This window comes from Barbus barbus (assembly GCF_936440315.1).
Source record: "Barbus barbus genome assembly, chromosome: 7".
NCBI lineage: Eukaryota > Metazoa > Chordata > Actinopteri > Cypriniformes > Cyprinidae > Barbus > Barbus barbus.
Genome location: NC_136735.1, coordinates 37980434 through 38005130, shown reverse-complemented (window position 1 = coordinate 38005130; position 24697 = coordinate 37980434). Strand labels below are relative to the sequence as shown.

At 34.7% G+C, this 24697-nt stretch overlaps 2 protein-coding genes across 6 annotated transcripts in view; both read right to left on the bottom strand.

Moving 5' to 3' along the window:
- Positions 1–15000, bottom strand: part of appa (amyloid beta (A4) precursor protein a) — a 34637-nt gene extending 19637 nt beyond the window's left edge. For 2 of the 4 annotated variants that reach the window (XM_079422265.1, XM_079422266.1), the window contains exons 1-3: positions 14804–15000; positions 1654–1821; positions 670–799 (exon numbers count right to left, since the gene is read on the bottom strand). In XM_079422265.1, coding sequence (XP_079278391.1) covers positions 670–799; positions 1654–1821; positions 14804–14863 — 358 coding nt within the window. In that variant the 5' untranslated portion in view covers positions 14864–15000. The remainder of the gene's footprint in view (positions 1–669; positions 800–1653; positions 1822–14803) is intronic. The other 2 variants (XM_079422267.1, XM_079422268.1) reach the window with 2 other exon arrangements.
- A 242-nt stretch (positions 15001–15242) lies between these two features.
- On the bottom strand, positions 15243–23687 carry cyyr1 (cysteine/tyrosine-rich 1). Of its 2 annotated transcripts, XM_079421009.1 has the most exons (5): positions 23199–23485; positions 22346–22470; positions 20537–20636; positions 18277–18437; positions 15678–16353 (listed from the first exon to the last, which is right to left on the bottom strand). In XM_079421009.1, the coding sequence occupies exons 1-5, from the start codon at positions 23240–23242 to the stop codon at positions 16220–16222; spliced, it is 564 nt and encodes a 187-aa protein (XP_079277135.1). In that variant the 5' UTR covers positions 23243–23485; the 3' UTR covers positions 15678–16219. The 2 variants fall into 2 exon arrangements, with proteins under 2 accessions (XP_079277136.1, XP_079277135.1); XM_079421010.1 differs by lacking the exon at positions 22346–22470 and having other exon boundaries at positions 15243–16353; positions 23199–23687.
- Between the last annotated feature and the right edge of the window lie 1010 nt (positions 23688–24697).

The window sequence follows — 24697 nt, the reverse complement described above, 5'->3', positions numbered from 1 at the left end:
AATTGTGTTAGTTTTTGCTTAAAACAAGTAAATCTGCCAATGGGAAGAAAATATTTTTTGCTGTAAACAATGTTACATATTTTTTAATATATTCCTTATGTATTATTCAATGTATTGTAATATATTTACACAATATATTATTCGGAATAATTTCTAAATTGTGTCCCTGCAGCACAGAAGCAGTCATGAGTAGCACAGGTATATCTGTAGCAATAGACAACAATACATTGTATGGATCAAAATTATACATTTCTCTTTTATGACAAAAATCATTAGGATATTAAGATCATGTTCCATGAAGATATTTAGTAAATTTCATACTGTATATATATCAAAACTTAATTTTTGATTAGTAATATGCATTGCTAAGAACTTCATTTGAACAACTTTAAAGGAGATTTTCTCAATATTTAGATTTTTTTGCTCCCTCAGATTCCAGATTTTCAAATAGTTGTATCTCAGACAAATATTGTCCTATCATAACAAACCATACATCAATGGAAATATTATTTATTCAGCTTCAGATGATGTAGAAATCTCAATTTTTAAAGATTGACCCTTGTGACTGGTTTTGTGCTCCAGGGTCACATATACCATTATGTCATTTAATATATTGCTCATTCATATATTAGGAAATGTATTTTCTTGCGTATGAAGAGACTCACGCACCCAGGCAGCGATAGGGCACCACGATGTGCATGTGACTGCGGCACTGTTTCCGGCCCTTCTTACACCAGTCCCAGATACTGACGGGCTGATTGGCCTCCACCACGTTTGTGATCTGAAGCTCTGGATACACCTGAACATCACACACACATGAGTTTAGAGTTGTGTTTTATCCAGTAAAAGCTCTTTTAGTGTAATTGTAGAAATGTCCAGCTTCAGCTGCTGCTTCAGTGTCAAATCTTGACTGATTTTGATCAAGTAAAGGTCAGAATAACTGCAGTCATATCTCCAGATGAACTCTCACTGGACTGAAGCAGCTCAGCTTTACTTGATTCTCCATCAATCATTTTTTAGTAAAATCAGTGCATCTCAAATCTGATCATCAGGATCTTTTGAGGAGCGTTTGTTTCTTCATCTCTCAATCAGCATTGCATTGCGTTATATGTTTGGATCATTTCAATCTAATCTAAGACATATTATTGGAGATATAGAGTGATATTTAGATCATTTTATGTCAGTATCTGCTGTAGTTATAAAGATCTCATTGATTTATATTACAAACATCAGAATTTCATCATAGAAATATCAGGACCTGAACCAAACTGCATATTTTTGCTCAGTTTGAGCCTCTGAATAAAACTGAGCTGTTTTTATCTTATCAGTTGTGTACATTAGGGTTGTATGTTACACATAATGTTGTTAAATGAATGTTTATTTCATTATTTCAGTTTAATGAGTCTCACCATGATGGTGTTCAGTGTTTGAATAAATGATCTAATCTTTATAGTCCAAGATATTATGGCACAATATCTGAATAAGTATGTCATTAACGAGCAAAGAGCATCTGAAGTGCTTCGGTTCATAAACTCTGATGTATTTCTGGGTCAAAGTGGCTCTGATGACGCAGCGGCTCGTATATGATCTTTCACACATTATCTCTGGCCTTGTATTGCGGTCATAAATAAAGGACAGGAGCGCTGTCTTCACCTCCTGGCAGTACTGCAGGATTCCCTCTTTTGTCCCGACGCAGCTCTTGCTTCCAGACGGATCGGGTTCCCATTTTCCCGTCTGAATGTTGATGTGCATGTTGAGTTTCCCGCAGAACATGGCGACCTGCGGCTCGGCCAGCAATCCGGTGCTGGAGTCCGACGGAACCTGCAGCAGAACACAACCACAGACGTTCTTCATTAGAAACCTCACTTCACTCCCAGATACACCTCAGTATGGAAGTGAATGAGTTTGAACACTGCAAAAAATATTTTCATCTTTCTGGTATAACAATCGAAAAATTCTTGAATCAGGATGCATTTACATTTTCTCATTTAGCAGACGCTTTTATCCAAAGAACTTACAAATGAAGACAATAGAAGCAATCAAAACCAACTAAATGTTGAACAGATGGAGAAGGACTCGGATGCTGGGATTGAGTTGGGCAGGTCATTCCACCAGATGGGAACAGTTCATGTAAAAATTTACTTGACAAGTAAAATGACTTAAAATATTAAGTCTGGTTTCCTGAAAAAATGATCCAAATTTTGTTAGAACAAGTAAAAATATCTGCTGGTGTGGTAAGAAAAATAATCTTGTTTAGCCTTTGAATTACCCCATCGGCAGATATTTTTATTTGTTTTAAGCAAATTGATCATTTTTTCAGGAAACCAGACTTAATATTTTAAGTCATTTTACTTGTCAAGTAAATGCATCCTGATTTAAGAATTTTTAGATATTTATACTAGAAAACAAGAAAATATTTTTTGCAGTGCAGCATTTAACAAAACATATTTGACAGACATAAACAGCATGAAAGTCCTCACAGGGAAAGTCTGAGTAATGTAATTGTGTTCCCGTCAGCGGTGAAGGACGGGTTGAGTTCAGACGGTGGATCAGGATGAAGACAAAACACCAGGAGTGGCCTGATATAACGCCAGAACACAAGACTAAACCGGTTCAACCTTGACCACCTCAACTAATCTATCCACAATCAGTGTTCAACCGTCATCAGCTCTCAGGACTTTACTGAGCAAACACTGCTTCACGAGAGAAGAAACCCTTCCTGTGACAGTCCAGAGCGAGTGGGGAAAGCCATCTTTTGAATGCAACTTTATTTCTCAGAATTGCAACTTTATTTCTCACAGTTCTAACTTTATTACTTAAAATTGTGAGCTTATTTTTCATAATTGTGTTTATATCTTGCCATTCTGACTTTTATTTCTCATGAATGCAAGTTAAAATCCTGCAGTTCTGAGGGAAAAGATATGTAAATTGGCAATTGCAAGAAAAAAAAGTCTGAATGAGCTTTATTTAGATCTTTTAATCAGTGGTGTAAAGGGCCTTCCATACACACGTCATCAGGAAGGAGTTAAAAAACATTTTATAACTTAGTATTTGTGTTGCTTTCCATTAAAAATATGTAAAAATTCTTAAATCAAGATACATTTAATTGAGAAGCAAAATTAAGATATCAAACTTTGCTCTCTAAAAAACACACAAATCATCAAAACTGTGTGTGTATGCATAAATCAAGAAGAAATATCAGTCAGAGGCAACAGAAAAAAAAGATTATTTTCCCAAACCAATATTCGGATACTTTTCCTTGTTTTAAGCATAAACTCACTTAGTTTTGATCATTTTGTCCTTAATATCTGAAGTCATTTAGCCTCTAGAGTAAATGTATCTTTGTTTAAGGATGCTTAGATATTTGTACTGGAAAACAAGACAGAAATACTGAGTTCAAACAGTGAAGTTCTCAGTCTCCACCTCGACATGGTGTTTTCAAGCTTTTTTCAGACGCACAAACGCTGTGTAATTTGTGACGCCCGTCTGAGGGAGTTTGAGTCTGAGAAACGCCGATGAATGATCGCATTGTGTTAAGAAGGACAAAGAGACAGACAGAAAGAGGAAGACCTGCTAACGTTATTAGCTGACCAAGAAAACAATGATCAGACTGTGATGCTATTATGAACAGAAAAATATATCGACTGATATATGCAACATTACAGCTGAACCCATAAAAACACCCTTCACTTTAATCAACTTTACTGCACAAAAATAAACATTTGAAAATACGCAAATTAGATATTGCAATATAAAGCATGCAGATTTGCATAATTTGTCTTATTAACGCCAGCATTCCCATCAAAAACACTCAATTACTGCATCAACATCCAATAAAACATGGGCTCTTAATACTATCAGCACTCTGGATCCTCATTAATGCCTTTATTACAAGGATTCTTTTTAAAAACTGAAACTGATCAAAAGACTCATAGTAAGAAACCACGGAGAAATGTTCTGGAGAAACACCTAACACTGTATTTATTTATAAATGAAAACCAATGAATTCACAATTTATCTGTGAAATGTGTTCCAGGCCTGGATGAGAAACACTGATATAAATCACTCAGAGAATCTCATCAACAGCTCCGCTCAGAAATGATTGATTAACAAAATACGGACTCTGTTTTAGCCTTTCTTTTTCAGGTGAAATGTCAAGGACAAACCTATCTGCCTCTTTATTTATGAAGCAAGGTTCCTACGGTCTTGAGCTGGATATAAGAGGAAATCAGGAAGTGTGGTTTTTAGACCTGGAAAAGTCATGGAAATTAATAAAGTCATGGAAATGAATATGCAGTTTTCTAGTTGCGTCAAGCTCTAAAATATTTTATTTAGTAGAAATTGCCATTTGTGAGACTTTTTTTTTTTTTTCTTATTAGAAACAACCATATTTATGGAAATGTATTTTTGAACCATGAAAAACATTACAGGATTACTTTAACTGCAATACATTTGAATAAAAATGACAGATTTTATTTGATTAATTTACTATATTGACACTCCCTAGTTTTTGTAAATATTTATTTATTGATTCACTTTTTAACACCATGCTAGAATCAAGGCTATTTTAGTTTTTGTAAATAAAAAAAAGTTTAGAAAACAAGTCAGAAATATCTAAATCTACAAGGAAGCCTTTGAATAACAATTTAAAAATGTAAATAAATAAAGGGTCTGTAGCTAATATAAAACATGAAATATTACATCAGTCAGGCAGATGAATGAAATGAATTAAACTGGTCATTTAGAGCTCGTCACACTGGCTGATGTCATTGATTAATCCACCCATTAAACAGAAATGTGGTTTGTTTTTTAAACTTGATGACAGCTTCACATTACTGATGCACAATTTCTGTTAATAAAAGATCTGTGTTTGCATTCTTACACGTTCAGATAAACATCATTTACTATTTTTAATCATTTTCTTCCCTCGTGGGTACAGCAGGCCAGTCCCCATAATGTAGCTTATACAACACACACACACACACACACACACACACACACACACACACACAGTTTCTTCACAGGCCGGCACATGTCATCCTGACACATGGACACGCGTGGGCTCACAGGGTCAGCCGGGGATTCGGGATAAACTCCCATAAATCCGCTGGTTAGAGTCATCATGACATCAAGTGCCGCCCACAGTCAGCTGTCAATCATCCTGCTGAAGCCACGCCCCCTACAGACACCATCAGCATCAGACACATTCCTGAAGCAGGTGTGATTCACTTATATCTCATCCCTCAGGCTTCTTCAGAGCAGAATCATACGACAATAACTGCTGAATGTTTAATAGATGATAAACACATGAATACTGGATTAATGAATCATTTCTGAAATGATTCACTCAATCTGAACAAGAGCAGGTGGGCGTGATCGACAGGCTTAGCGACGGTAACTAAGGCTTAGTGAGCGATCAGAGGATTTGAGTCACATGACCTCCTGCTGTCAGATCACACCTGCTGACTATAAACCATCAGATAAACACGACCTCTGACCTCCGCTGCTAACGACACACACGCGTTTGAAATCAATCTTTGATTATACACTAATTTCCTGAACTCAACAAGCTTTAGAGATGCATGTTTGAAATACAGTCAAACTGAAAATGATTCAGACACCAGATATCATTTTTGATATTGTTTTACTAGCGGGTGCAGGACACTATAGTTCATTTCTGTAAGTGAGGAGAGCAAAATAAAGTAAACTGTGCCATATTATACCCAGAAACTCTTCATACAGTGGACCACCAGTAACATTTGGGAGCAAAACATATTCAGACACTTTGATCTGAGCATGTTTTGTGTTTTTCTTTAATTGCTAATGTGATGTTTTTCACCACAGACTGAACTAAATGAAGCACTGCTTGGTGATTGGTCGAGATAAATTGGTATTATCTTAACTTTAACAGCTGACAGCAATTCAACTGAATTCATTACATACCTTTCTATCAAAGTTATCTGATATTAGATGAGTTTGTTCTGACAGTTTAACTCTGAGTTCTTCTCATATTTTATTACCATTTCTAAACTATAGTGAATAAACTGATATAATGAGAGAAATGTTGAAGGTGTCTGAGTAAGTTTAGTTTTTACTGAAGGTCATCTGTTCTAGTTAATTATACACCATTTCAGCTTCTCATTAAAGGTTAATGATTTGATCATTTACTGCAGAGAAGGTAAATCTCTTTCGGCAGTACTTCACTTCATCCTAAACTCAAAAAAAAAAAAAACTCTTTCCCTCTCTTTCTCTCCGCTTACTAGCTTGTAGTTATTTGAACAATGACTGAGACTTGATGTTACGAGCACTTCCTCTGTCTGACTGCCTCTTCAAGATGAATCGCTTCTTGTGTTCCCCAGTTGTAAGTCGCTTTGGATAACAGCGTCTGCCAAATGACTAAATGTAAATGATAACAGCTAAACCTCAAAATCTCATCTGAGACACAACTGAGATTTTACCCTGCTACAATAATAATAATAATAATAATAATAATGATATGTGACCCTGGACCACAAAAGCAGTCATAAGGGTCAATTTTGTGAGATTGAGATTTCTACATCATCTGAAGCTGAATAAATAATCTTTCCATTGATGTATGGTTTGTTATGATAGGACAATATTTGTCTGAGATACAACTATTAGAAAATCTGGAATCTGAGGGAGCAAAAAAATCTAAATATTGAGAAAATCTCCTTTAAAGTTGTTCAAATGAAGTTCTTAGCAATGCATATTACTAATCAAAAATGACGTTTTGATATATTTACAGTAGGACATTTACTAAATATCTTCACGGAACATGATCTTAATATCCTAATGATTTTTGTCATAAAAGAGAAATGTATAATTTTGATCCATACAATGTATTGTTGTCTATTGCTACAGATATACCTGTGCTACTCATGACTGCTTTTGTGCTGCAGGCGTTTTCTGCTTTTGTGCTCTGTTTCAACTAGTTAGAAGAAAGAATAGGCTACTTCAGTTTCTAGTTTGAGTAAGAAAATCACACAGGATCTCTTTAATATATTATTTTAGTTTCTGAATGGAGATCAGCTCAAGTCTCTCCTGATCCTCAGATGTTTGTTCATCTCACACGTGTCTTCTCTCGAGGTTCAGATCTCAAATGTGTTTAGATTTGCCAAGATATCAAAGTCAGAAATCTCAAGATGAACTCATTTTAAAGCTCTAGACTCTTACTGGATCAGATGAGTCGCTGTCATCAAGATGCAATTATAGTTTTTATGAATATCTTTAAGTTTTTATTTTTATATCTGTTGTTTTAGTTTATTATTTAATTTAGTTAAGTTTTATTATAAGTTTTTTATACGTTTTACTGTTTTATTTATTAAAGTATTATGCATTATTTTATCTCAGCTAGTATTTATTTTAAGTAATGAAACATTTTTAATGTTTTTATTTTTAGTGAATTATAATAACCCTGGTTTTGAGACACTTTGAGCACTTATGCATAAACATAATTTAGAATAAGGTTCCATTTATTAACATTAGTTAATGTATTAACTAACATGAACAAACAATGAACAATGCATTACACTATTTATTAAACTTTATTAATGTTAATGAAGATACAGCTTACTCATGTTAGTTCACATTAACTAATGAAACAAACACAACTTGTGAATTTAATAATGCATCAGTAAATGCTGAAATTAACATTAACTAAGATTAATAAATGCTGTAATGTTGTTAACTAATGGAACCTTATTCTAAAGTGTTACCCATAATTAATAATAGTTTGTTATAATAGTTAACATGCATTGTGAGTCATGAATTAGCAACATCTGAAGAAAACCGTTTCATAAAGTGCGTTTGTCTCACGCAAACACTTCATATTTAACACCAACATCAAAAGAGAGAAATCAATAAATCATGTTCTCTTCTTGTGAATGAAGAGGCAGATGTGTTCCTGACAGGTGTAGTGATGTTCATCCAGGTGTGGACGAGACATCCACATAATACAGTATCACAGCAGTGAATTACACTGTTTCTACTTTAAACAGAAATACACTCATATCTGCTGTTTTACTACAACAAAGTCAGATAATGTGGCTCGTTCATGAAACACGAGCAGTTACAAATACACACAGCATCCGGAGTCAAACACATCAGACACACACACACACACACACACACACACACAGCAGTGTGATGAAGATGCCTGTTTCCACAGATACTGTTGCCACGCTCTGCTGCCATGGCGACAGTCAGCCTCACACCCGTTAACCCCAGTGTCCTCTGAGAGAAAGTCTCTGCACATCAGATCCACAGACGAGATATCTCATTACAATTATTACTGCATATGAAATATATACACATATACAACAATCAAACAACTCAGACTTCATTTAGACTGAACTAATACCCAATATTCACTCAGAAACGTACAGAAATCATACAATTATACACGTGCATAGTGAAATTAGTCATCAAAACATTATAATGGGCAACTGAAAAGATAAATAATGTGGTACTTTTGAAAAGAAAATGCTGAGGAAACAATATGGATATGGCAATTAAAAGAGAAACCAAATGTATTATTTAATATGATTGAATTAACTACTATATCACGACAAAATGCACATTAATTTATAATATTATTGCTGTAGATATTATATAGATATGGTATTATACACATTTTTAAAATTAAACTGAATCAATCTGAAATTGTATGCACTTTGAATTCTGTGATTATAAACATTTCTTGAGTGAAACTGGGCATCAAAACATGATCATGTTCAGCAGAAACGCTTCATAACAGCACTGCGTTTAAAAAAAGTGTATGAATTAATACAAAAAATATGGATATGATAACATCTAAAAACTGCTGTTAATGTTACTGTATATTATATATTTTCACATATTTAAAAAATGAAACAAAATTGCATGCAGTTCAAATGTGATGTGATGTAGATAGGCTATATTTTATATTCCTATAAGTGAAATCTATGATAGTGTGTGCACTAAAAATGATGAATAACTGTTTATTATTTTAGTAATTTGGTATCTGGTATCCAATAACAGCCTATAATCCGATCAACACAGATCCCTGAATGCATGATTACATTATTCAGTCCTGATCCTGTCTCTGATATATCACTGATATATTCATGGATAATACAGCATATGAGATCTGAGACTGACGGATGATGGAGTGACAGTCAAACTCACATAAATCATCAACATTAATGACCCGCTTGTGCTTTTACTCCTTCAACATCAAGCTTTCATCCAATCAGATGCTCTTCTGCCCAAATTCAGACTGAAATGATGGCATGATTTGAGACCACAGTAAAACACAATCATGATAACAACAATCCTTCAAACGCTCCTGCTCTCGCTGCACATGTAGGTCACCGGAAAACAGACGTATTACTACAAACACTAGCCTGATGAACACACACACACACACACACAGGACATCCACTTTGGGAGTAAACAGGAGCAGGAAGGAGAAAGAACCACCCATGAACTACATTACTGAAGAAAGATTGTTTCTGCTATGGCTTAGCACAAAATAACTACTCTTTTATACTATTTTATATTAAAGTTGTGTTATTAAATCAATTTAGCATTTGATTTTTATTCACATTTATCCAAAATGAAAAAAAAAAAAATCACAAGCAATTTTTGAAGGATTGAAGAAAATACTATTTCAGTCTTTCTTTATCAAAATGTAATTTCTGAGTGAAAATTGCTCAGTAAAAAAGTAAAAAAAACAAGCAATATTTCAAAAGATTGCTGAAGTATGTTTTACAAGAGAATACTATTTTCTACCTTTTAATGTTTAATTTAATGTGTTAACTTTGCAATCACCTTTATTTAGAACTTTCTGTATAATTTACTAGCAATTTGTGAAACACTAAATATAGAACGACCCACGAGAACCCACGAGACCACGACACATCTGCAGTCCTACAACTACTGCATCTGAGGCTTTACAGTCCAACAGCATGCTTTAAGAAGAAATCTCCATTAACAGTGTGTTCTTACTGTATCTATCATATCCTCATATCCTCATAAACCAGGCCAAAACTGGAAATAACTTCATTTGCTTATAAAAGCTGAACAAGAAGCATTCGTTTCTTAAATAGAATAATGAATCAGTAAAAGCAATATCATGATGAAAATGAAAACCACAGCAGTTTCACGTTTATTTGTAGCTCTTTTCACAATACAGACTGTTTCAAAGCTGCGTTATAAAAATAGCATGTTTCATTACAATCACGTTTCCCATGAAACAAGTCATTATTTACATATTGGCTCGAAAATCACTTAAAACGGTGTTTAATGCATGAGATGAGTCAAATCTACTTTAAAAGCAATTCATTTATACATTTTCTTTGGGATGTTATACACTAAAAAAATATTTACCCATGTTTTACTAAAAAATGTAGACTTCAAGACTTTGTTGAATTATGTTGAATCGTATTTATTCATTTTTATTTATATGCACTAATATTTACATATATTCTATTGACACATTTCAAAACATGAAAAATGCTACAGTTATTATACTATTATAGTTTTTATTAATATTTTGAATCATTTCAAATTATTTTTATATTTTCTGTTATTATATACAAGTTTTAGTCATTTTGTTGTTGTTTTTCATTTTTATTAGGTTTTTATTTAAATATATGTCTAATTTAATTTGATTTGAGTTTTAGTTATTTTAGTACATTCGTTTAAACTAAATTAAAATGAGAAATACTGCATTGGCTGAATGAATATTTCAAATAAAGGAGAAAATGTTTTTAATGATTTTAATTTTAGTGATTTAAAGTAAGGAAAGTGGGTTTTTTTATGGTTTACTTTTAGTTTACTATACCAACCCTAAGGGAGATTTTTTGTAAGCATTTCTCAAATGAATCACTGATAATGCACCATGCATATATCATAATGATATATGCACGGATAAACAGTAATAGATTTCCCAAACCCACTGGCGTATGATTATATATCAAGGATAAAGGCCTGTAAGCTCATTTGCTTATAAAAGCAATACAACGCCTCAGTTTAACTGTAACTTGTGATTTGAGGAAGCACTGATTTCACAGATAAATCTGTATGAGCTATATCAAGATGACAATAATAACCGCAGCTGTTTCACATTTATTCGTAGCTCTTCTCTCAATACAAATCACTTCAAAGCTGCTTTACAGTAAATGTGTGTTTCAGATATCAGTCCCATTTCCCATGAGGCAGCGGGTGCGTGAAGGTTATGGCATCGTTACACTTCCTCTGGGACGAGGCTGCGCTGTTCACATGGGACTGCGAAGGTCAGAGGTCAAATCTAACCACTACAAACATCTGCCATCTAATATGGATGCATAATTATAGAGACCCTCCCGGGGGCCGTTACCATGGCAGCACACACACTTCCTGTGGATTCTACCATCGGCCCCGCATGACTAACAGCGGAGCTTCTCAAATCTCATCACTACTGCAAAATATATGACATTATTTACATATGTGATCTTAAAAGGGCATTTAATGCATGAAAATACAGTCAAAATCTAGTTAGAAACACAGCTTTTGACTAAGCCATGAATAATACTTATATATTTTTTTAATTTTGGGGAAAAACCTGCATATGCAATGCTTCTTCATGTCACTAAAACTACTTATTCATCATTACTGTGAGATATACAAATATATGACATATTTACATATTTGCTCTTAAAAGGGCATTTAATGCATGAAAATACAATATATTTTTACTAAACAATAAATAACATTTATACGAGTTTGTATTTAAGCACCAACAGCAATATTTACCCACGTTTTACTAAAAGATTTTAATATCTCACATCAAAACTTCTGAGCATCACCATGAAATGAATTGATGATAATGAATCATATCTATTAATTCTTAATTATATGCACCAATAAATAGCCATTTTTATGTACATATTTACTAAAACATTTTGAAATAAGAAAAATGCGATGAGATCAATGTTATTTTTTTATCTCATTGAGATACTATTAAGAGTTTTTATTAATAATATGATTTTTTAAAATCTGTTTTCATTTTAATGTTAAAGTTTTAAAAATTTTATTGTGTAATTTTGTCATTTTAGTAGTTTTTTTATTTTTAAATATGTCTATATAGTTTGTATTAATGTTTATTTCAGTTTTAGTTATTTTAGTACATCAAGTTAAACTAAATTAAAATGAGAAAACCTGCCTTGGCAACTACCTGAACATATTTATATTCTATATTATATTTTACTGTACTTCAGGTAATTTTATTTCAAGTAAAGGAAATATATATTTTTAAATAGTTTTAATTTGAGTTTGTTTTAGTTAACGGCGATAACCCTGACAGAGATGTTCTGAATAACAACACAAATGAATGGTTGATGATTAATCATATTTATTCATTTTTAATTATATGAACAAATAAACAGTAGTATTTCTATTTATGCACATATGTCTTAATATATATGAGAAATGTCCTGAGCAGATTTCTGTGAACATGTCTGATTGATAATGCATATGAAAAGTTTGAAACATTGAAACAGTAAAATGATGAAATCTCTGAAGCACTCAAAGGAATGACTGCTAGTCTAACATCACCTTCAATATTCAGATAAATAAAACATCTAATCCACTGACATATTGTTGCTGAATTCTGCAAAATGACTGAAATCTGATTATGAACACTGGCTATTTATGGGCCAGCGCTACAGGGAGGTTTAGCACAGAAAGCTGTTGTGTTGGCTATGAGCATCGCTCACCTGCTGACACGCATGTTACAGCCAACAAAGCCTCATTCAGAGCACAAACCCATACCAGTGTGACCTTTACAGACCTACAGTTCTGAATACAAGCGGATGACAACGGCTAACTGAAGCATGCAATATGATGTTTATGCAAGGTACAGATGAAAATAAACAATTCTGCAGCCGTTTAGATTTCATAAAGCCATTTCAAATATTCACTGCTGACGATGTGCAATCAAAAAACGCTGTGACATCATCACAATGCACTGTTTATTTGGCCAAAAACTGTGTATAAACAAAACCACAACTTAAAAATGTTCACTGAAATCTCAAAGTTAATATACCTATTAAAAGTTGTATTATTTCAATCATCATATCGGTGGATATAAATATAAAAAACGTGTAAAATTCTTCGGGTTCATTGAGTGAAAAAAGTGCATGGGATGGTCATAACACGTCACGATTGTTTATTTTACGTCTTGCAATTAAACTCTGGTATTATTGGCTGAAACAATGCCTTCAGCATTTACAGAAAAATACATACATTAAGATGCATATTAAATATGTCCAACTGGCAGAAGAACACATAAAACGCCATTTATTTGAGCTCTATTGCCCAGTCCGGGTTCCAATACTATAGTATAAACATGTCCTGAACACAGCGTGAGTTTAACATTTGTCCAGGAGCGTGAAACAGCTGTCAAACCTCTATTTCTACAGACCTTTTGGTGGCAAGCCCAACTAAAGCACAGTCCACCAAAACACAGTTACTAATAGCCAATCAATATCTTTACTCTGTAGCACAATAAACAGCACATCACCAAAGACTCTGCATGTGCTTCAGGCCAACGCTGTTTACATCATTCATTCTCATTATACTGATGGAATCTGACGGTAATACCATGGTATTTTATACACCAATGACTGCAATATTCACATATCATGGTATCGGCACGGTACCCCAATGCTCATCCCAAAATACCATGGTATATTCCCAAAATATCTCATCCTTTAAGAGTCTAGGAATGGTGAGAATACAGTGGAGACTGCGGTGTGGGAAATTACAGGCTTAGACCAACCCAGAGACAATGTGTCTTACAGTAAAAATACACTTAAACTGATTGTTAGCGTTTAAAAATAGCGTGTTCCTCGAAACACAATGCAGCTCCAGTTGAGTTCAGCCGCCATCTTGGGAGGCGTTCACACACAACGCGTTCCTCTCGAGCGATATTAGCACAACGATTCATTTGATCGAGTCATGTTTGAAAGAAACATCGCCTAACAAAGACTGAGGAAAGATCAAAGGCATCCCGACGTCAGGAAAACCATCTTCTCCACACACACACACACACACACACACACACACACACACACTCTCTCTCACACACACGCTCACACACACTCTCTCTCTCTCTCTCTCTCTCACACACACACACACACACACACACGCACTGATTTACTCGATGAAAACCTCAGTGAATCATAATTTGGAATCAATCCCAGAAAACTCTTATTTTCCGGTTTCAGAAGCTCCAGGATCTCGGTTGATTTCTAGAGGATTCGGGTTTGATCCCGTTATGATTCCTGTAGTTTGATCCCAATCCAACAGGCCACTGAACACATTCCTGCATTAACTATCATTATTAACTACAACTATCACATTAACTACCTGGATTCACACATCTGGATATATCTGGATAACTATCTGGATTCACACCGAAATAGAGTCAAACACACCGAATCCGCGGATGTCGCGGCACATTACGCGTTAAACGCCGCTGCCGCTCGCTAGATCAGCTTCAGCCTGAGTTTGATTATTAATATTAATGTGTTACAGCATGCGTTCATAATATCGCTCATATAAGAACGCGATTATTCCCACTATTACCGTTTATTCTCATTATTCTCCTATAAAACAAACACACAAGGCTTAGATATTAAACCTTATTCAGAAGAAAACAGCGCCGCGATCTTTTGTATAGAAAGGATCGCTCCGCGTCATCGCGTCGGTTCTAGTGCATCTATCGCTGCGATGATGTTACATTGAATCTGTTTCTGACCTCAGCAGCGAGCGTCGATGTCGCGGCCAGCAGTAACATGAAGAGCCCTCGACAGCCCATTCTGCGCCTCTTCTGTGTGCTTCCAGCTAAACGCGACGCTCTGTATCGAGTAAATATCCGTGAGGTGGAAGATGTCGGTGTGGATCGCGTCGGCTCTCAGAGGAATGCGCTGATCCTGCGATGATGACGCGTCACCTGACCGGACACCGGGAGGAGGAGCGGGGAGCGCTCAAAATACTGACCAATACAATTAAAATCAAATCAAAGACAGCACTAACTTATTCTTACTTATTTCTCTTTTAATTTAAATATATTTTATTATTTATTTTATATGCATTTGTATTTATATTTCTTATAAAACGTATAATTTATTTAATCTTACATACATTGAATGAGTAATATCAAAAATGTTTTACTCTTTAGTCAGTTATCTGTTTTTCAATCAGTGTTTATTTTTACTTAATTGTATTTTTTTTATTATTTATTTGTAGGCTAATTGCTTTTTGCCATATCACTATACAATATGAGGCATTGCTCCTCTAATGCATGCATTTTAGTTTATAAAAGCAAATCAAAACATGAAATGTCATGGATTCTAGATTATGCTCAAACTGGAGAATTTAATTATGCTCATTTCTGTTATTTGCTGCCACCGTGTGGTCGATCATGAAAACATTATTATAAATGTGTAATAGCATATTAGTCTAGTTTGGTAAATTCTCATATTCCATATTTCTAAATGAAATCATTTTATATTTTAATGTATATTCTTGGATGTGTGTGCAAATTAGCTTTGAAAGACCTCAAAGAATAAAACATTGTGCTAACGAAGTGTGTGATAGCATATATGCACCACAGAGGAAAACACGAGCATGCAGCCTTCAGGTTTATTATGAAAAGTAAAAATGTAAATTGCATTAATGTTTTGCTGTTTGGACACAATCAGTGAGCAGTTAACTACACCTGGTGTGTCTCCGTAACAGTAGCCAACCACAAATACAACTCGCTCTTTCAAATTTCTATGAATAAATACATTCACCATGTTATTTCCTCAGTTGATAAAAATTAATTAATCGAGACACATTTTAGGTATAAGAATATAATGTTACTCTACAACACATATGTCGTTTACTCCCATATTAACAGTTCATTTCTTTTGACAGATAACACTGATCTTCAACAAGCCGCATCAAAAGAAAACAGTTTTTAGGCCTGTCCTGGTCTCATGTTGCCTAATAAGGTTTATTAGTGTCCGTTAGGTTTCTGAGACCATAAATGTCCATGTCATAAATTAAAATCCTCCAATCGTCCTGTAGGAATCATCTTTGCGCTGCTCCAGTGAGTGGAAATCCCTGCTTTGTCTGGCAGTTGTGCTTTATCTTGTGCGTCCTCTCAGAATAACACACATCAGGAGGCTCATTTGCGGCTGTAGCCTGGATAGGGTGGAGGTGGAGAGTAGTTTGTCGCTCTGGGTGGAGTGGGTGTGTATGGAGGCGGCCGTAGATCAGGAGGATACATCTCATAATCATAGCCGTAAGGAGGTGGAGGATCTGAGAACAAGGAGACAGAACTGGAAATGAATGCTGCGTTTACAGGAGCAACAAGCAGGACAGATTTATAGGCTGTGTTTATATTTGGATTGACAATCAAAACTGTCAAATATTACCTTATATTATAATTATGATCAAAAGCTGTAATTATTGCTTAACATGTTCATTATGTCTGTTTAACTGAATATAACATGTTTACTAACCACATAACCTGTATTATCTTATTTTATATTTATTTATTTGTTAGTTTATTTAGATAGGGACAGTATAAAAATTTATGATTCCAGCTAAAAAATATATATAGAGTATAGCATATGGAAAAAAAACTAAACGCTTTACCAACCATAATATATTATGCCCATTTATATATATACTGTATATATGACATACATGAAAAAAATGACCTATATATTAAAGTTACTCTGTGGCAACATATAGAGAAATTAAACAATTTATTAAAATTTCTTAGATATGCATTTATAGTATTATCTTGCACATTTTGATTTAAGAGTAGGCCTAAATATAAGTTTGGCACATTTAAATGTTCAAAATATGCAAATTTGGCATCATCTTATTAAATATGCATAAAAATGCAAGTATTATGCAATTTATAAAAAAAGTGATATAGACTTGATACAAAATGTCACAGCTTTTAAGTGTAGCTTTCTTGTTGGTAAATTGTCAGAGAATTCTGTGAAAGGGTTGTTATAGGGTTTCTGTGTAAGACTTTAAGACTTTTTAAGACCAAGTACAGAGCATTTAAGGAATAAATTGAAGGGAAAACAACAGATCAATATATATATGTGCTCTAAATGTGAATGTCTTGTATTAGCAACACTTGAGGGTTTGAAAATACAACTTCCAAAAGATTGACATTGCTTTTAAATTCATTTTACTAAAAAAAAAGTTACTGTTAAATATTATTTTAAAAAATACTGTTAAAATGGTGATGTTCTTAATCAATATTTTTGTCATGTTTTCCAGTGCAAATGTCTAAAGATTCGTAAACAAAGACACATTTATTTACAAACAAAATGAGAGAAGACGCAAAGTCATGTTTTCTGAGAAATCAATCAAAAGAAGTGAGTTTATGATTTAAACAAGAACAAGAATCAGCCAATGGACTCCGAAAAATCTACTTAAATCAAAGGGAAAACAAGTTTTCATTCCCCATTGATATTTGATATTTGGTCTTGTTTTAAGCAAAAACCAACAGAATTTGAATAATATTTTTAGAAAACAAGACATAATATCTTAAGTCATTTTACTTGTCAAGTAAATGCATCCTGATTCAAGAGTGTTTAGATATTTATACTAGAAAACAAGACCAAGATACTGAGGAATATATATTTTTTTATATTCATGCCATGCCTTTTATTAATTTCTTAAGTCTTTGCTGTGATTTTTAAGGCCTTAATTTGTGGAAAGGCAAATTAAGACTTTAAGACCAATATAAACCCTGTCTTAATTGAATGCTTTCCCCCTCGAAATCAAATAAAAATATGTTAAAGAATTTTTTTTTTTTTAATACTCTTAAGGAAGCACATTTTGAAAGCAAATAGTGAAGGTGATTGAAAATCTTAAAAGTGAAGTCACATTTATTTCTATAGTGCTTTATACAGTAAAGATAGTTTTAAAGCAGCTTTACAGAAATAAACAGTAAATAACAGTGTTAATGTTGCAAAGTTCATCAATAATGAAACTACTTCAAAAGCAGCTCTATAGAACACAATATGATCATTATTCAGTTCAACGATGGTTCAATTCAGCTTGATTCTGTTCAAATGTGATTCTCAGTGCAGTTAAATGGATAGTATTACTGAGTATGAATTGATTGTAAGTGCAAGTTAAATGGACTGATGCTGGTTTAGCATGCTGGATGTAGTTAGTCCGTGTGAAGGCTTGTGTGTGTTGTTGTGTTACCTGGGTAACCCTGAGTCACGGTGCTGATGTACGACGAGCTGAAGACGCCCACTCTCGCCCCGCGGCTGTTCTTCACACACATACAGATGCACAGAAAGATGGCGGCCACCGCTCCCATCAGAAACACCACGCCAAACACGATCCCGGAGATAGCCGTTCCCCTGAGCGAACAAAACACAAAACTGAGACTAACATACACGAGCTGCACGAGTACTAGTGATGCTCGATTCATCAAACACTAACTACCTGTCTGTTTCATGGCAGGATAAACTCAATATTTGCATTCACTGTGTTTTTGTGGAGTCAGACCACCCATGCTCATATTTATTTGTCTCCTGATGGATCCCGTCCATTTGTGAGTCAACGGTGATCTGTCTCTTGTGTGATCAGGGACCTGACTAAACACGGAGCAAGAGACAAATGTGTTGCTTTTCAATTGTCATTTCGAGTTTGGACGAATGTGTGAGCGAGAGACTGAGTTCAGACTGATGCCTTCACTGCAGGAAATATCTGCCAATGGAGTAAGAAAAATAATCTTCATTCAAAGGCTAAACAAGATCATTTTTCTTACCCCATTGGCTGATATTTTTACTTGTTTTAAGCAAAAACTAACAAAATTTGAATAATATTTTCAGAAACACACAAGACAAAATATCTTAAGTCGCTTTACTCGTCAAGTAACTGCATCTTAATCCAGAATTTGTGGATATTTATACTAGAAAACAGGACAAAAGCAGTGTTGAGGTTTGGTTAAGACCTAGCCAAAGCATCTGAGATGCTCATGTGAGGAGAAGCTAGGGCTGTTATAATAATCCATTCTCCAATGCATCGCAGTTCTCTCTTTGATGATTCTGAGCTTATTTATTTTCACACATATGGCATGCGTGTGTTTGATGTCCTGAAGCACGAGCGCTCCTGCAGTTCAATGCACTTGCATCTGAATGCTCCGAAACAAAGTCAGTTATGTTCTCAGAACAGTACAAAACATCTGATATGTGGAAATAGATCTGTGCATTACTCATTAATTAAAGCTGCCACTGTCATGATCTCATCAGTAATAATGCTGAGGAAAATACAAAAACCCATAACTATGATTATCTGTAAACTTTTGGATACTTAAAGCACTCTCAGATACGGAAAGGTCTTTTTGTTTATCATTTGTAATTGCCCCCCCCCCCCCCCTTATTACTTTACATGTGCTTATATGTTTTGAAGCTATATTCTGTTGGTTAACGACTGTTTTGATATATTATTAATATGTAATTATTTTAAAAAGTAGCCTACTTATATAATTTAATAAAAATGTACAAAATATACATTCTAAAAGATTTTGCAAACATTCTCAATAAGTTATAAAAATGTTATTCCGGAATGTTCAAAACGTCACTTTTGTTTATTTTTAAAAAAGTTATTCAAACGTTAAGAGAACGTTCCACTGTATCATTTTGCAAACATTATGGGAACGTTACTTTTGAATGTTGTCTGAACATTCTGAAACAGGAAGTGACATTTAAAAAATGTTCCAACAATAAAGTTTCAGAAAAACGAGTTAACAGTATTAAAGACCAGACAGCTTTGGACAAATGTTCTGTTAACGTTACTGTTCATAACTTTGAGAGAACGTTGCTGTAATGTTCTGAGAATGTTCTCTGTTAGTTGAGAGCCTCTATTAAAGAGAAACAATGAAGATATTGAAGAGGTTTCATGTGTGAAATCATCTGAAGTCACTTTTATCACTTGAGCACTCGACTGTGGTCATTAAAAATGTGTTTGGATTACTGCTGTCAAACGATTAATCACAATTAATCATTTGATAACACTAGCTTGAATTTATGCAAACTAGCATCAGTATTATTAGATGTAATTGGACACGAGGGTTGATTATGGGATGTGGGTTGGATTTCAGATTGAAGTGGAAAAGCAGCTGTGTGTGAGGGGGAGGGGAGGTCAGAGGTCACGTCAGTGCTGGTGTTATACATGTGCTGTGTGTGAGTGTGTGTGTGTGTGTGTGTGTTCTGCATACATGGTTGTATAATGTCATGGGTATTCCAATGTGAAATTGGTTGATGAGGTTTACATTTCCTGTGTCCTCATAAACCACCAAATTGATTAAAAACATACTAGTTTTGTGTGAGGGGCAGGTTTAGGTGTAGGATTAGGGGAGAGAAAATACAGTTTGGACAGTAGAAAAACCATTACACACCATTACATAGAAACTCAACGTGTGTAAGTGTGTGTGTGTATGTGTGTGTGTACTTACGAGAGCACGTCTCCCACATACGCATAGTAAGAGCAGCAGAACGGAGGAACCCCATCACAGCAGTACTCAATACAGCTGTGACACTGAGCATCTCCACGGCCTACAAACACACACACACACACACACACACACACACACACACACACACACACACACACACACACACACACACACACATGTTGGTTTTTGTGGTTTATGGGGACTCTCCATAGGTGTAATGGTTTTTATACTGAACAAACTGTGTGTGCTATTGCCCTACACCAACCCTACACCTAAACTTAGCCCTCACAGGAGACTTTGTGCATTTTTAGATTTTCAAAAAAACACCATTTAGTATGTTTTTTAAGCCTTTTGAATTACGGGGACATAGGCATGCAGTGTCCTCATAAACCACCTTCATATTGTAATACCTCTGTCATACCCATGTCATTATACAAATTTGTGTCCTCATAAACCACATAAACATGCACACACACACACACACACACACACACACACACATCTTATGTTAGTATTTAGGAGTTTTAGTTCATATTTTGAATTAGATTTCATTTTTATATTTTCAGTTTTTAATTAATTCATTAATTGTTTTTGCATTTTTAAATGTTTTGTCATTTAAAAAAAAAAAAAATCTTATCTTACCTCTATATAGTTTTCATTAGGTTTTAGTTTGAGTTATTTTAGTACTTCAACTTACACTAACCAAAAATGAGAAATGCTGCCATGGAATAAATGAAATGAAATAAAACAAGTTTTAAAGCTGAATTTATAGCTGAAATAAAACAAGTTTTAAATAAAATGTTTAAGAAAGGTTTTATTTTTAATGCTTGTTTTACTTCAAGTAATGTAAATGTTTTGATGGTTTTTAGTTTTATTAATAATAACTGTTCACAATTAAAAAAATAAGCTCTTATTTAATTCACAAGTGTGAATTTGAAGTGAATTGGATTTTCTTTTAATTTCTTTTTAATTATATTTTTAATCTTTTATTAGAATATTTAATTGTTTACCTTTTATTGTCTTTGTTTTTATATAATCTGTTAAGATTATTTTTACATCTCTTATGTAAAGCACTTTTAGCGTTGTGTATGAAACAGAAATACCACAGTCAAAAACCTAACTAATTTTAGTAAGAAATAATCTTTTTAAAATGTTTGAATATTTTCAGTGGAAAACAAGACACAGATAAAGATAAGAAATATGATATTTTGCAGTGTTTCACTTCTCTTGACTTGAAGATGCTTTAAGTACATTGTTGTGCATTGAGACAAAACCATCTGATCAAAATCTCCCTTCCGTGTTTCTCAGTTTTTAGTGTTGTGTTAGAGGGCTGAGCTTGTCTATTCTGATCATTCCTGCTGCCGACAGACGAGTCTGATCCTGCAGAGAGAATAATCAGCGCTTCATCATGTGTTGCTTCTTGCTCAGAGCTCGTTAATGCACCAAACACGCCTGCTGGATTGGCATCAAACGCTATTGATCTGTGATTAAGAGAGCTTTGTGACACATGTCATGACTGGATTGCATTTGCACAGCTGGTGAAGGGTGTATAGGCTACAGCACAACTATTGCTTAACACAAGTCCATCTGTATAGATCTGGGTCCAAGGCTTCTTATCTTGTGTTTTGATGCCATGACATACTTGAAAAAGAGCTCTAAATACCACTGTTTTAGCACTTAAAGTCTTTTAATGTACATATCTCAAGCTCATGCTCAAGCACAAGGATGGTTGGTACACAATTACAGCGCTATCTTGTCCTGCCCACACTAATCACAGTATAATTGGTGTAATTATGTCTTCTGAAGCACCAAAATTTGGCTTCAACTTGAGTGGCGTCTGTTTGCATTTGGCTTCCCAGAGGAAATGTGGGGGCCTGCAGACTGGGTGGTCCCCTAGAGGCCCTCGCTGTACCTCTGGGTCCTGTCGGTCAACACTATTGGGACAAAGACGCTTTAGACACACTGGTGCTTTAAATGCTACCACACACACACACACACACACACACACATACACACACATATCTCCTACATATATGTATGTATGCATAGTTTAATCATAAATCTCCAGAAAAGTGTTCTGTGATGCTATCAGATGGTCATAATAAGATACTGAATGAATACAGTGTCCATATACCATGATATTTACTTAATACTTATGTATTTCAAAGAATGCCATGGTATTATTATGGCAGCATTAAAAGTGGTAATAAAATGAGCAATTAGTCAACAGTCAATTTTTCAGCATCAAAAAGGTGAGAAAACTGAATAAACTCAATATTGAGAGAAAGCGTTCTTAGTATAACACTCTGAAGACATGACGTTCTGTACTTGAACGTTCTTAAAAGCGTTTTTGTAGCCTTTAAATAACATTCTAATCAACGTTTTAGAATCGCTTCAAAACAATGTTCCCACGACGTTTTTCTAGCCTAAATTTGGCATTACCAGGCATTACCACGATAGCTTTAAACACAGAATTATAAAGTCCCTTCATCATAATGAGAAAGTCTAACTTTTACAAACACAACTGAGAAACTGTTAAAATAATCATACAATTGTAGCACGTAAAGTTAATTAATAACCTGATATTCCTTTGTTTGTAGTTTAAATAAATAATCGCTTACACTTTTAATTGATCTAGTTCTCAAATATAAAACTACATTACCGGCAAAGAAGCAAAGCAGCAGAGAGTCCCGCAAGAACTTCCATCTCTTCTGTGAACTCCTCGGATTCTCCATAATATCGCTGGACATTTCTGTTGAAAACGCGTCGAAACAACTTTCACATGTTATTAGATCTTTCCACAGCTGATCGTTCATTCTGCCATGTCTTAAATCTGATTAGAAACTGTGCCTATATGATGTTCTGACTGTCAAACGAACTCTTTTCTCCATAACGCTCCACGTGTTCCACGACTCGTCTCTCAGTCACAACTTCTCCTTTGACTCCTTCCTCTTTGTCTTGAACTTCTTCTCCTTGCGCTATGTTCTTCTCTTCGCCTCGATCCCCTCCCCCAGGAACATCGCCCAGGCGACTGAACGCCGTCACGACTCCTCATCACACAAACCTGCTTACCTCAGAAATAATCATTCTGGGAACACTTATGCCTCTTCAATAGCGGCCTCATCTTCTCGCCAGTGTCCCTGAAGACTATATTTAGATCTCTCTTCAGTCGTGTTTTCACGAATCCGCTCTGTGTGCAACATCCCTGACCTGAGCTCAAGAGCATCTCACAACACGTGCCTCGGGATTATAGACCCAGATGTGCTTCATTCACTTGATCAACTCATGTTTGGAACTACCCAATCTCATATCTCATAAGTGCTTATCAATACCACGAGCTTCTGTTTCTGTTTGGCCTGCTATTTATAAGCAACAATTGTTCTTGGTTATGCGAATGTTAATGGAACATTTCATTTGATCATTTGCAGACATTACAGGGATGTTACATTTGAATGATCTCGGAACATTCTGAAAAAAGTGGTTACATTTAAAAACGTTATATGAACATCCAACTAAAACATTTAAGAAAAAAATAATTCCATAAATGATGTATAAGTATTGCTATTGTGCTAATGTTTTCAGAACATTATTAAAGAGCAGATAACGGACGTTCTATTAATGTTACTGCACATTAGACAAGGTTCTGAAAATGTTTCTTATTCAATTCAATGTTGTTTAAGGGAAAGCACATATTTACATCTTGCCATCTCTCATATTTACATTTACACATCTTTGTTGTTCTACCCTGTGATCTTACTCTTTTCAGACAGTCAGAAAAAAAGGTTTTCATTAGAAAAGGCCTTGCTATCATGGTGTGCAAAGTGACTTGTTATTTTACTGAGCAGTTGGGTGCATGTATTATTTAGCAGAAGGACTGGCCGGGGCTGAATGTGCTTCCTCTTCAACCACCCTTGTAACATAATGACAAAACCCCACATTGCCCTCTTAAATTATTAAAGCTTGTTATATAACAAAAGACTTCCTGGCCATAACCAGTGATGTGGTTATTACATGTGCTGCTGAATATGCCAGTCATAAAGGCTTTTCTTTGAGAGTGCTAATTAATTTAATTCAATTGATTTAATTCAGCCCGGTGGACTTTCTTTGTCTGGTTCATAATACAAGCAGACAGACTCAGCAGCTTTGTATTGATAATTGTCC

What these genes read in the sequence shown, in the direction of transcription:
- cyyr1 (XM_079421009.1), bottom strand. Translation starts at nt 23,242, where the DNA reads ATGGAAGTTCTTGCGGGACTCTCTGCTGCTTTGCTTCTTTGCCG. An exon ending in GCTGCTTTGCTTCTTTGCCG is followed by an intron (nt 22,471 to 23,198) that starts GTAATGTAGTTT and finishes TTGTCCCAATAG; the next exon opens with TGTTGACCGACAGGACCCAG. An exon ending in CGTGACTCAGGGTTACCCAG is followed by an intron (nt 16,354 to 18,276) that starts GTAACACAACAA and finishes CCTTGTTCTCAG; the next exon opens with ATCCTCCACCTCCTTACGGC.